General features: G+C 37.0%; 1 protein-coding gene across 3 annotated transcripts in view; it reads right to left on the bottom strand.

Annotated features, from left to right (window-relative positions):
• The window catches only part of KCNIP4 (potassium voltage-gated channel interacting protein 4), a 1,144,126-nt gene that overhangs the window by 889,824 nt on the left and 240,638 nt on the right, over positions 1-13,664 (bottom strand). Inside the window, exon 1 of one of the 3 annotated variants that reach the window (XM_044225910.1) lies at positions 6,419-6,855. The exons of the other annotated variants lie outside the window; for them this stretch is intronic. Coding sequence (XP_044081845.1) covers positions 6,419-6,506 — 88 coding nt within the window. The 5' untranslated portion in view covers positions 6,507-6,855. Of the gene's footprint in view, positions 1-6,418; positions 6,856-13,664 lie in introns of those variants that run through there. 3 annotated transcript variants of the gene reach the window in all.

Here is a 13,664-nt window from a genome sequence, read left to right as displayed (position 1 = left end):
AACTTGGTGAAGTTCTCCTCCCCCTACCCCCGGCCACCCATTCAGTTTTCTCGAACTCACTCGCCTCTGAAAATCATGATTATTGCCCCTCCTCAGCTACTCAGAAATGTGGATCTCCTTCACAGTCCCAAGCATGCACCTTTAAAAAATTAAACATAGGTCCCAAATAGAAAACATTTTGAGACATCCTGATGTTACTGCAGTATCTCTATCAGACAGGAGAAATGGATAGTGTTAGGCATACAGCCATCCATTGCAGATGCTTGATAAAGACTAGTTTGTTTATCAGATTGTTTAGCATATACTGCAGAAAATAGATCGGTGCTGATTTCTATCATGGACAGCTAGACTTTGCTTTCTTCCACAAGTAAGGGCACTTCCTCAGCTCTTGGCCTCTCCCCACCAACCCACCATTGTATCCCCAAGCTGAAAAGTGAAGTTAGAAAGAAAATACAGTTTATCAAAGATAATTCATCATCATACCCAGCATACACCATCCATAGCCACGTCATCCTGGTTATAATTCTATTTTGCTATATAACAAATATTGCATTGTTTTCTTGTGCCTTAATCTGAGTGATTATGGTGATATCTGCTCTGAAAACAATTGATTTGTTTAAAGGTGTAGGTTCATTTTCCTTATAAGGTTTAAGAAACACACAGAGAAATTCTGGACCAAAGCTATGTGCACAAAATAAAAGATAAACAAGGATGGTGAAAGATGTGGTAGAAAGGCAGAAATCTTACGAGTCACCCAAGGATATGATTAGCTTCCTCATGCCACTTCCAATATCTTCTGAAGGGAAGCAACACAACCAATGTTAATCATTTTTTAAAAATGAAGCCTAGTCAGTGGTAATACCTATGGTGGGTTAAAATAAAATAATAAATACGGCCATGAGCATATTTCTCCTACTTGGGGTGGTTTTTCCAACTAGCTTCTGGAATGGGATTAGCTGGTGGAAGCACTAACAATAAATCTGAAGGTTAGGAGGAAGGAGAGGCCAACAACCATTTTCCCTCTGGAGTTTTCTACTCTTATATCTCCATAGGTTGGCCGTGTCCCAGGACTAAAGGCCACATCTATCAAGCAGCCATCTGCTTGGAGCCTCTCTCCAGGCTCTCTCCAGGAGCCTCTCTCCAGGCTCCAGAGAGGGGCCCCTCCCTTGGCCCCTCCGTGGTCTGCTGTTACTAGCTTCAGAATACACATCACCTCTGTTGATTCCCTTGAACCCTGCCCACATACACAGACACTCTATTAAATTCTTTTCTTGACTCTGAGATCTCGTTTCAGGAACATAACTATTACATGTCATAATCAAGGTACAATGTCTTTAGCAGTCTTGGTCCCATGGTATGAAACTTCAGTATCTCTTTAAGGACTTAAAGGAAGTGTTGGTGACTAACTGCTGAAGTTTCTGGTAAGAAATCTCTGATTACCTCAACCAACAGGGGCAAATACAGCTCCTTCTATGGATATCAGCTCTTTCCTTTAGACGGTATGCAACATATGGATTACTTTTGTCTATCAGCAACAAATGAGTTTTAAGAGTCTAGCACATCTAAGACTGAGATGGTATCACTGACTAGTTTGAAGTTCTCACAATGATAAAACATTCTTCTTTTAAAGTATTCAAGCCCTATAAGTTTACCTCATATACTAATTATGTGGTAAGAAACATCAAAGGTCATTAAACACTAACATGAGATATTCTTCTGAAATGGAAGTGACAGCCGGTATATATGTGCAAATGTAGGTGTTTTTTTCCCTTGAATCCAGGGATTCTCTACCTAGATTTGGCAACAATGGCAGAGTCTGAGGAGATGAGGCAAGATGCTGAATCCCTCAAAACATCCCTTCACTCCTGAAAAGTTCAAGTAATGAACAGAGGCCAAAATAGTTCTTCCAATAAAGTTTAAAATGCACACTCTGTTGGGAAAAGCAGTACAATAGCATATATTCCTTGGAAGTCAAGTATAAACACCATCCTTCTTTGCTTTCTTATTACCCGAGGGCAGGTTTCAATAGAAGCACCAAAAAACTGAGTATATCATGGCAAAACTTTCTGCGCATTTCAATAATCTAAATTTTACATAGTGCTTTAAGGACTATAATCTCAATTGACAGCAAAATTTGAAGGAATTAAAAAATAAAAATTTAATCAAGAACAGCATAAATTCAGAGCTGGCAGGCCAAGGGAACAGTAACTGCTTATTCATTTGTCACGTGGCAGGACCACATGAACTGGGATATGGAAACACCTGTCATCTTTTGCCAGGATTAAACTTGAGCTGTGTGAATTTTTAAATATGGGAGGTCTTCGGGAATACATCCTTTGCAAGAAATGTGTCTTCCCAGTGTTCAAATGTGGCGGTGATGGGGACAGAAGACAAGATCAGAGGAGACTGAAGACTTGATCTTGTGATTTGTAATCAGGAGGAAGAAAGAAGGGAAAGGCAAAAAGAAGTAGATACAGCCAGACAGGCTTTCTTAATTCTCCGATTTCGCTACAATACACCCTTTCTTTTCTCTTCACACTTTAAAAATGTAATATAAAAATATTTTAATCTTTATGTCACTAGCCTTTTGGATGGCCTGATTCACAGTAACTTCAACAATGACTGTAAGGCTGGAAACGATGCAAACTTGCAAAATAAATGTGCTCGCTTGTGCACATTCTCTCTTTCAATCTAAAATTTCCTACTTGATGAAGTGATGAATGCTTACCTCATGCATTTAATACTATGACAACATTAAATTTGAAATACTTTAATCCACAAGTTAAACAGTAATTCAATGGCTAACAGGATATTTTAATTTAAATTCCTTTTGTTTCCCTTGGGTGGAGAGTTGAACTTGGCCACACCTATATAACTGGCTTCTTTTTTTTTTTTTTTAACTTTATTTTTTCAGTTTTCCAAGATTCATTGTTTAGACAGCACACCCAGTGCTCCATGCAATACATGCCCTCCTTAATACCCACCACCAGGCTCACCCAGCCCCCACTCCTCTCCCCTCCAAAACCCTCAGTTTGTTTCTCAGAGTCCACAGTCTCTCATGATTCATCACCATCTCCAATTCTTGAAGCCTGAAAAAGAGCCCCAAGAAATATCCACCTGAGACATTTGTTTGGGGGCACACTTGCTAATAAGAACACGACTTCAAATCTTGATTTTTTAAGAAAACTATGTACAGAGAATTGATAAGTGTCTGAACACCCACCAAATAAGTACTATAAAACATTCCAGTACTAAATTTCACACATAAAGAAGAACAGGTAAAAATCTTGTATCTGTAATATCATTCAACCTTTCTTCATGGGTCAACATTTACAGGACAGGCAATACTATGGGCTTCTATGGTACACAAATTGCCTATCAAATTGCCCACTCAAATTACCAGTGTCGTATTACAATCCTCACAAATAGTTTCCACTTATTTAGATGTATAAGGATATATTGGTTATCATGAGCCACATCTAGAATTGGGCATAAAATGGTACATTGAAGATGCAGGTCTCAAATCAATAAAGAATTAGGACAGTTAATCGTGAATTGTACCTCACTACACTGAACATGCCACTGACATGTAATATTTGCTTATTGGATTTCTGACAAATATTATATATAACAAAGGATCTTTAAAAATCCTTTTATTTTCATGATAAGTAAAGCCAAATATATGTGTTTGTAAAACCTACTCTTTGAAGAGTGATTTGTCGTGATAAAAATATGTAAAATGTTCCTGGTAAAATAAAATTATTTTATCTGGACAAATCTTTACCGCTGAATTTGTATTCTCTATTACAAAGATTATCTTAGATGAATTAACAGCTAAATTGTTTATTTATAAGCAGTCATAGGTATTGTCAAAACTTATGTGACAAGCTCTCAGAAAGGAAGGGGCTTTCCTCTAACTTGTGATAACAGCAATAAAACACATCAAAGGAGAGTTTGTATCCATGAAAATTTCTTTGTATTTAAAATTTTCTGTGTTTGTGTAAAGGCATGGATATTTTGGATATCAAATGAAAGGCAATTGCCAACAATACAGAGTATGTATTGGGAAATTAACCTGTTTTCAAATGTAAAACATCACTGTTTCCTCAGATCACATCTTTAATTGAAAAAGTGAGAATAAAGAGTTTGATGGTAAAATGAAAAAAAGAAATCATGCAAGGCTCTCTAGTATTGTTTTAAATTTTTGATAACTACAAAGATATATGCTGATTGTTCAGGATACAATTAGCAACTGCTTGCATATCCAACCTTAAAGCAAATTTTTTAAACTAATTCAACTCTGCTTCCTACTTCTTCATTAATTACTAGCCAAGGGACTTGAAAGTGTCCTAATGAATTTTACATTAGATACTGCAACATGAACAGTGTATATTATCACAGCATCTAGTAAGTGCATAAATTGGCTTTTCCAAGTTGCATTTTCAGTGGTTGTAAAGATTCCAGCTAGATCGTACAATGTTTAATATTAGAGCCTGAGCCGAAAAGATTTTTACAAGAAACAAGTTACTGTAATCACATTTCTCAAGCCATAAATCTATCTCACTACTGTATAATAATCTGTCATATTTCTCAAAGTTCTTGATATTTTGTGGGTTTTTTTTTCATTTTTTGGCTCAGAAAGAGGAGAAGGTGTCCTACCTATATTGATTTCTAAATATGCATTAAATAGGACTGGAAAAATTGCTGCTATGTCAGTTTTCCATAAATTTCATATTATAAATTGCCATCCAGTTCTTGGATACCCACTGTATTTCAGATTCAATATTTATGGTTTACGACTTCACAACAATTTACCATCTTCATAAAATTCCTTGAAAATGAAAGTTTAAGAAAACTAGACATGGACTGAGCAAAAAAGGCAGAACACTACCCCTAAATCCAGTAAGAAACAGGTAGAACCTTAAAATTGCCTTATCAAAGAGGAAAATACAGACTACCATGGAAACCTCATAGAAAGCTTTCTTTTATAAAATATTTCTCTAACTTGATAGCACGATAAAAGAGCACTGTCCAATGAGACACGCTGTCACAAACAGCACACCATCCTTAATGGAAAGCTTAAAGCCAATGTCATATTGATACTATTGATCACATTGACAAGATAAAGCGGTCATACTGACAGGACCATGTATTAGTAACCGGAGTATAAAAAAACTGGGTGGAAAATACAACAGAGCTCAAAGTTAACAAAAGTCAGGTATAGACTCTCAGTTGTTACTCTTAAAAGCATCAGAAGTCACCACAATTTGCCCTACTTAAAGACCAGCAGCTGATAACAATCCCAATAATGTTTATTAATACTTAATGCTCCCAGAAATTGATTTTCAGAGTTATTCTTTCAAAAGTTGTTTTACCTTATCAGGGTGTCGACAGAATCATACATGTAATTCTGCTGTTAATCATAAAAAGTTTATTTCCTAGAGCAAATGTTGCTAACATTCATCTCTCAATCTCTGCATCACAACGTGTAGGTTTACATGAGGTCCTTCTAGTTACTTAAAACAAATACGCACTGAAAAAGCAAAGCTAACAATAGTGCTTCATTGGCCAATATCAAAGGGTAGCATGATATCAAGCAACTTTGTCTCTCAGAAGTTTGATGGTCCATTAAAAATGCCTCTTGTCGGAGTCAAAGTAGTCTGGGTCCCACCTGTCACTACGTTAATGATGGCACTGCCTAGCAATTTCACGGGCAGCAAAACTACTGGTTTGGACTCATAATTCTGGAACACCTTAAAAATATTTTTTTTTGCTATCAACACTTAGATTTAAATAGAGTTTCCATTTCAATCATGCAAATTTCTAAACATTGAAATAACTGCAATGAAACAAATACCAAGCCTCTCATGGACATTTTACTCTTAAGCTGTTTTCACATTTTGCTCACATTTTGCCAGAAACTGAGAAATTCAAAAGAAATGGCCTTAACTCTTTCATGGCCCCAGCTCTGTGATCAACTACTAGAAATCATCTATGCATTATAATAATCCAAGAGTTCTAGAGAATTTCTAAATACCTGCAAGAGGACAACAGATAAGTGATTTTCCAACAATCTGCAGCAAAGCAGGAGAGAGGAGGAAACCCCTCACACAAGCATGCATTTAAAAAAAAAAAAAATCTTTCTAGTCTGCAGACACGGCTTCCTGAGATTGAGGCACATTTAACAGCAACACTGCCAAAAAGACACAAAAGATACATCCACAGAATCCAGTTCTCGCCCCAAATTAGAGCTGCACTGCACACATTTTTAGAAACGTGAATCTCAGCAAACACAACTGTATTTTATTGACAACATTAAAAATAAACACAACAAAGAAATAGTGAGCCTTTCCTACTCCGTTTCATTCTCATGCTCTACCAGCCTCTTTTATTAAAAAAAAAAAAAAAAAGTCATTACCTGTATGAAGAGAACCTGTTAATAGTCTGAGAAGGTACTGGGCAAATTTCAGTATTTCACGTTTACACCGCTTTCTACAGCCACTCATCTTAAGCAACAAGGTATTCCTCTGGTGAGAGCCACAAGTCTTTGCCAATAAAAAAAAAAAAAAGAAAAGAAAAAAGAAAAAAAAAAAAGACAATCTCTGAGGGGAAACTTCTGTCTCAGTTTATGTCACAGGCTGCCTTACAACTCCTGTGGAATTAGCTGGGAGTGTCTGAATCAGAAATTCCTTTAAAAAGCTAGAGAAGCCGGATACGGATAGAACAGTAACAGGGTGGGGGAAAAGGGTTGCTTCTCAGGATGGTCACCAAGTTCTTCTGTGGCAATAGATTGGCTGCCGGTTCCCACTTGTAGTAACCCACTGTGGTTCAGCTCAGCAGCCCCTCTCCAGGAGCAATTGCAACCTCACGGACCATTCACAGGGAGGCGGGGACTGTGATGCCAGCTCATCAATGAATCAGCATGTAAGCAGGTGAGGGGACAGATGACAGGTCACTGGGGCTGAAACCCTTTGGGCACCAAAAAAAAAAGAGACTGCTAATGCAATCAAGCCTGCAGGGAAAGAATATCAGGGTCTAAAGCTATACAAAATGATTCTTACTACCCCCCCCAAAAGGGAAGTAGAATAGCATGCTGTTCAAGGTCAGACATCAGACAATTCCCTGATACAGTGTTAATCAGATTCAGAAAGCCTAAACGGTAAAAAAGGCACATCTGAGGAGCTGACCCTGATTCTAAACAAACAGAGATGAAGATTTACCACCAAATGGAGTCAAGGCTGTTTTGTCACTGATAAAAACATTCTATTTCATAGGCACAGAGGTGGAAAAGAAGGTGTTTCCTAAATTTGGATATGTTTTCGGCACTGTCCAGGTTCAAGTATTTGGAAATTTAAGAAAACAAAAATAAAATAAAAAATTGATCTCTTTCAAAATACAGTAGCCTGGAAACCACAGCTCTTAAGCCCCAGTACTTTGCCTCCAGGCGACTGAGCTCCAAAACTAATTTCCTGCACTAATCTAAGAGAAAGAGCTGACTCAGTTTCTCCATATTTCTAAAAGGCAAAGTGCAACTTGCTAGCTTCCTACCGACCAGCTTATTTTGAATTAATGGTGAGAACAAGTGGGAGAGTTTGCAGTTTTCACAAAGTATTCTTTCATTCAAGGCAGGTTGTAGAGGTAGGAAGTGAAATGAAAGCCAGAAAACTACAGGCTCATCGTCTTTGACGGTACAGAGCTTTTATTGTTTTTATTCTTGAGCGCCTAGGGCAGTTTCTAGGATTTGTCTATGCTCTAGTTTATATTCCCAGGGTGTTTATTTGTTTCTGCTTGTTTTGTATAAATATAAATATTATCTCTATGAGATTTAATATACACAGAATGTGCATCCTCTGTATTTAAATACCTAGACAAGTCTTTTTTGTTGTTGTTTTTTTCCCCTGACAGGTGTAACAATCCTAGTTGAAACTAATATTTTCCAATAGTATTATGCCTGAAATGATGTTCTTTTATAATAAAGAAAGAAGTACTCCTAGAATCATAAACTTAAACAGACTGAGGAGTAACTCACTCTTTCTAGAATGTTCCCTCATTCCCAGACACTACAGCATAACCATTTGAATGGGATAATGAAACATACTTTCTAAGAATTTTTAAAACATCTACTGAAAGTGTCTCAGATAAAAACAGTTTCACACACAAAGTTTAACAACATTAATTTTGAAGTCCTTGCTCATACGTATTTGCAGGAATAATGAAGTCAAGTTTGAAACAGGCAGAAGAAACACCATTGTAGTTCCATAGTTGGAATCATTATTCTAAAGCCTCATTTTCTTATTTATAAAATGGGGACTTAGATAATATATTTGTTTGTTGAAGAGTAAAATAAGATATGACAGAGATGACAATAAGTCCAACACTTTCATTCATTTATATAGAAATGAGGTACTGAGCATCCATCACATCCCATGTGTGGTTCTAGGGCTGGAATAGAGCAGTAATGGAGAAAGACACAACTCTGGCACTAGAACCATGTGTGGAACATAACGATTGCTCAGTACATCATTTCTACTTAAATTATATAGTATTCATGGCACTGAGACTTCAGTATAAAAATTTTAGCGAAAAAAAAAGAGGAAAGAAAAGAAAATATCACATGTGGGTAAGAGCTAGGGAGATTATGAAACTAGACTGGTAGAATAGAACGTGAGAGGTCAGGAGAGGCATCTCTAAGAAAAGACAAGGAGCCAATGATCAACCATGAAATGCTTAGGGGAAGGAACACAACAAGTGAAGTGAAGTTTGTACAAAGACCCCAAGCTGGGAAAGATTTCAGTATCCTAAAGAAACAGAAGGAGGGATTGGTCACTGAAACATATTGAGCCCAGAGAGACTTATAAAAGAAGATTTCATGTAGACAGACAGGGCTACTAGACAGAGCCTACAAGTATATAGGGCCACAGAGACAGGGTAAGGAGTTTGGATCTAGTCTATATGGGCTGGAAGGTCATTCCTGGCACTCAGGAAATTGTATGATCCCATCTGCTACACAAAGGATGAACTGTAGGGCCTTAAGAGTAGAAGAAGGAACACCTATGAGGAGCATCACAATGGTAGCATGGCCTAGATAGGAAAGGAGAGAAAATACCAAGGAATCTACAACAACAACAACAAAACTCCTAGAATTAATTAGTGAGTTTAACAAGGTCATAGGATACTAGCTAAACACTGAATCATACTACTGAAAAGTCAATTGTACTTGCAAAAAAACCTATGGACACTGAAATTTTAAAAACAATGCCATTGATAATTGTTCAAAAAATGAATATTTAGATATAAACCTAACAAAAAATGTGTATAATTTGTATTCTGAAAATGATAAAAACTCAGATACAAAAATGAAAAAGTATTTAAATAAATGGAGAGACATAGTATGTTCATATACTGGGAGACTCAATTTAGTAAAGATGCCAATTCTCCCCAAACTGATGTCCAGGTTTAATGTAAGTCCAAAAATTTCAATCTCAAAATCACAATCAGATTTTTTAAAATATAGACAAGATTTTGTGTGTGTGTGTGTGTGTGTGTAAAAGGACAAAAGAACCTGAATAGCTAAAATGATTTTGAAAAGTAGAGTAAGTCTTGAAATCATTCTACCTGATTTCAAGAGGTATATAGCTAAGTAATCAAGACTGTGTGCTAATGGTAGAGAGATGGACACATAGTTCAATGGAAAAGAATAGAAAGCCTAGAAATAGATCCACACAATTATGCACAAGTGATTTTTGACAAAAAATGCCAAGATCAAGTCAATGAAGGAAATAGCCCTTCAACAAATACAAGCCTACAATTAGACATCTTCAAGCAAAAAGTGAACTTTAACCAAGGTCTCATATTTTATATAAATATTAGCTCTCACTAAATCACATACTTAAATGTAAAACTATACAAGTTTAAGGGGGAAAATAGGAGAAATTTTTCAAGATATAGAGCCAGATTTCTAAGACTTCACACCCATGGTATTATTTATAAAAAGCAGAAAATGAGGGGTGCCTGGAGGGGCTCAGAGACTGAAGTGTCTGCCTTCAGCCCAGGTCATGATACCAGAAACCTGGTCAGCCCAGGTCATGATACCAGAAACCTCTCTGTTCAGTGGGGAACCTGCTTCTCCCTCTCCCTCTGCCAGCTGATCTTCCTGCTTGTGCTCTCTATCAAATAAGTAAAGAATTTTTTTTTTTTTAAGCAGAAAATGGTAAGTTGAATGTCATCAAATTTAAAAACTCACTCATCAAAGACCCTGCTGAAAGAATGAAAAGATAAGCTATGGGATGGGCACAAATATTTGCAAACCACACATCTGATAAAGGACTAATATCTAGAATATATGAAGAACTTTCAGAACTCAACAGTAAAAATCACACAATCCAAGTGAACAGGAACAAAAGACAAACAGAGACATTTCATGGAAAAAGGATATAGAGATGGACCCCGAATTACCATTCTTTGATTTCACAATGGTGCAAAGTGATTTGTACCCAGCAAAAACTCTACTTCAAAATTTGACCTTTGATCTGGGCCAGTGACATGTAGTGAAACACTCCCTTGTGATACTGGGCAGCCACAGCTCCCAGTTAGCCACACAATCACTGCTGTAAGCAACCAATACACTTAAACAACTATTCCGTATCCATAGAGCCATCTTGTTTCTCACGTCCAATACCATGCTCGATAAACTGCATGATACGGTCAACATTTTACTCTAAATAGAGTACACTAGAGTACACTATTATACACCAACTGAACGCTAATGTTAAGTACTCTGAGCAAGTTTAAGGCAGGCTAGGCTAAGCTAGAATGTTCAGTAAGTTAGATATAGTAAATGCATTTTTGACTTATCATATTTTCAACTTACGATGGGATAGAACCCACCATAGGTTGAGGAAGATCCATACAAAGGGCATATAAGCAAGTGCAAAGATTTTCAATCTCCTTAGTCACTACTGAAATGCAAAATAAAACTATAATGTGGCATCATGGCACATCTACCACAATAGGTAAAATGAAAAATTAGTGCTAAGACAAGGCTGGCAAACAGGCAGAGAAACTGGAACTTTCACATATTGCTGGTAGAAATGAAAAATGGTATAGCCATTCTGAAGAACATTCTGATAGTTCTTTAAAATTCTAAAAATATGCCAACCATATAACTCAGCAATTGCACTCCTGAGCATTTATCCCAAGGAAATGAAAATCTATATTCAGGCAAAATCTCTGATGTAAATCCTTACAGTATTTCTACTTATAATACCCCAAACCGGAAACAACCTAGATGCCCTTCAAGAGGCAAATGGCAAACAAACCAGGATGCTTCCGTTCTATGGAATACTACACAGCAGTAAAATGAACCTCTTACATACACAACTTGGATGAATCTCAAGGGAATTATGCTGAGTGAAAAAAGCCTACCTTAAAAGGTTACATACTGCATGATTCCATTTATGTAACATTCCTGAAATGACAAAATTATAGAGAGAGGCCAGATTAGTGGACACCAAGGATTAGATAATAGTAAGGGAACACACGGAAGTAGATGTAGCTATTAAAGAGCAATATGATGGAAATGTTCCCTATTCTGACTGTATCATTGTCAATATTCTAGTTGTGATATCCTATTATGGTTTCCAAAAGATGTTATCACTGGAGGAAATTGGATGCTTTACCTTGGGATCTCTGGGTAATTTCTTACAATTGCATGTGCATCTACATATCTCAAAAGAAAAGTTTACTTCAAAATTAAATAAATAAAAATTTTAATAAAGACCATTCTAGCATCTACTAGGCATTACTATTTTACTTTAATTTACCCGTTCTGAATATATACAAGTAAACCAAACAGACAAAACCAGTGATTCACGGAACTTATAATGGGGAAAAAGAGTCAATAAAATGTGGCAAGAATGGGCTATGCTGAATGGAGGGAGGGGACAGCAGTGGTGGTAAATCAGGGTCATCGGAAAACTCTTCACTGAGGTGACATTTAAGCAAAGATTTGAAGGAGGTGCGAGCATGAGCCATGTGGACACCTCGAGTACATGCATTGGTATCATCTTTCTATAGCTCCTGGACAGCCTGTCAATATTCTGCTGTTCATTCTGTTGGGGAACTTTCTTGAAATCAGCCCTCTATAAAGTTTCAATTTTGATGTAGAAGCCCAGAGCCTCAACATGATCAATCTTTTCTCTAGGGAACATAATCACAAATTGATGATTTTTGTTGGGGAGCCCATTGCTTATATCTATTTATTGTTGGGAGGTGTGTAGGAGAAATATTGTTGCCTAAAGCTATCCTTAGGAAAACAAAACAAAATTAAGACAATAATTTGTAGAAAAGGCTACAGAGTATTAGAAAAGAAAAAAGAAAAATGCCCTTAATTATCAGCGAATTTGACTAGTATCGTCATTACCTCCAATAATATCAATAATCAAAGTTACAAGGTCAAAAATAACAAATGTCCTTAATGTTTCAGAAATGCTTGTCGAATGCCACTGTCATTCACAGAGAAATGTGAGTGAACTTTACAGCAGCTCACAAAGGTGCAAAGGTTTTACAGAGGAACAAACTACTTAGCACTTCAGCACATGGTACAGAGGCTGCTAACATTTCTTGCAGTAAAGTTACAGCTAAATTTAATGTAAAGACAAAATGGCATACCATGTGGTATGAACCAAAGGTTCTATGAGGGATGATTCCACAAGCAACCACTAGTCTTGTTAAGTAAGTTACTGAAGAACATGAAAGTGCAGGTTTCTTTTAAGATATATTTCTCCTCATTGCATTTTGGATGATTTTTTTTTAACTATATCTTTTTGAGAAGTCCAAGTAAAGCAAGTCTTAAATATGCTTGGGTCACCTTTTGCTCCTTAAAATGGAAAAATAAGCAGGACAGATTGATTAAGGGAAGAGGGTTGGCTTTCCTTCAAGGAAGACAGAGCTTAGTGATTGCCGAGAAGACTTGCCACAATAGAGTTTTCCCCCAAATTCTGTTCCTCTCAATAGATCTTGGTGTGTTCTGTGTGTCTCAGTGGGAATAGACATTGTTATGCTTTTCAGATTGTCACAAGTTGCAAAATTAAACATGTGCAGCTTAAAAATAGCTCACCATGGGGCTGCAGAGAGAAGCAGAGCAGAGCCTTGCGGCAAAGTCACAGGTTTTGAAAGTGGGTCTTGATAAAATATCAGACTAGCTAGCGTCCATTAGAGAGGAATGTCCCAATGCCAGGTCCATTATTATTCCAGAAACATCACTATTCACCTACTTCAATAAATAAGGAACATGCCAACATGCTCTTTTGTATCAAGTTTAGAAATAGCTTTGTGAATACAAAGCAAGTCAAACTTTAACTTACTGGCTTGAGAAGTCTCTCTCTTGTGTGCCTGGGTCTAAAGCAACCAAAAACCATCTAATCAACATTCTAGATAATACCTAGATAATGCAAATTTTCAGGTGTTCTATCATAACTTAATGGCCTCATACAATGAGACCCAAACTATTGATGAAAAATGATGTATCATTATGCCTTCGGCTCAGGTCATGGTCCCAGGATCCTGGGATTGAGTCCCACATGAGGCTTCCTGCTCAGTGGGAAGCCTGCTTCTCCCTCTCCCTCTCCCACTCCCCCTGCTTGTGTTCCCTCTCTTGCTGTCTC

The sequence above is a fragment of the Neovison vison genome, chromosome 11 (genome assembly GCF_020171115.1).
Source record: "Neovison vison isolate M4711 chromosome 11, ASM_NN_V1, whole genome shotgun sequence".
NCBI lineage: Eukaryota > Metazoa > Chordata > Mammalia > Carnivora > Mustelidae > Neogale > Neogale vison.
The sequence above is the reverse complement of the archived record's forward strand: the minus strand, read 5'-3'. Positions and strand labels throughout refer to the sequence as shown.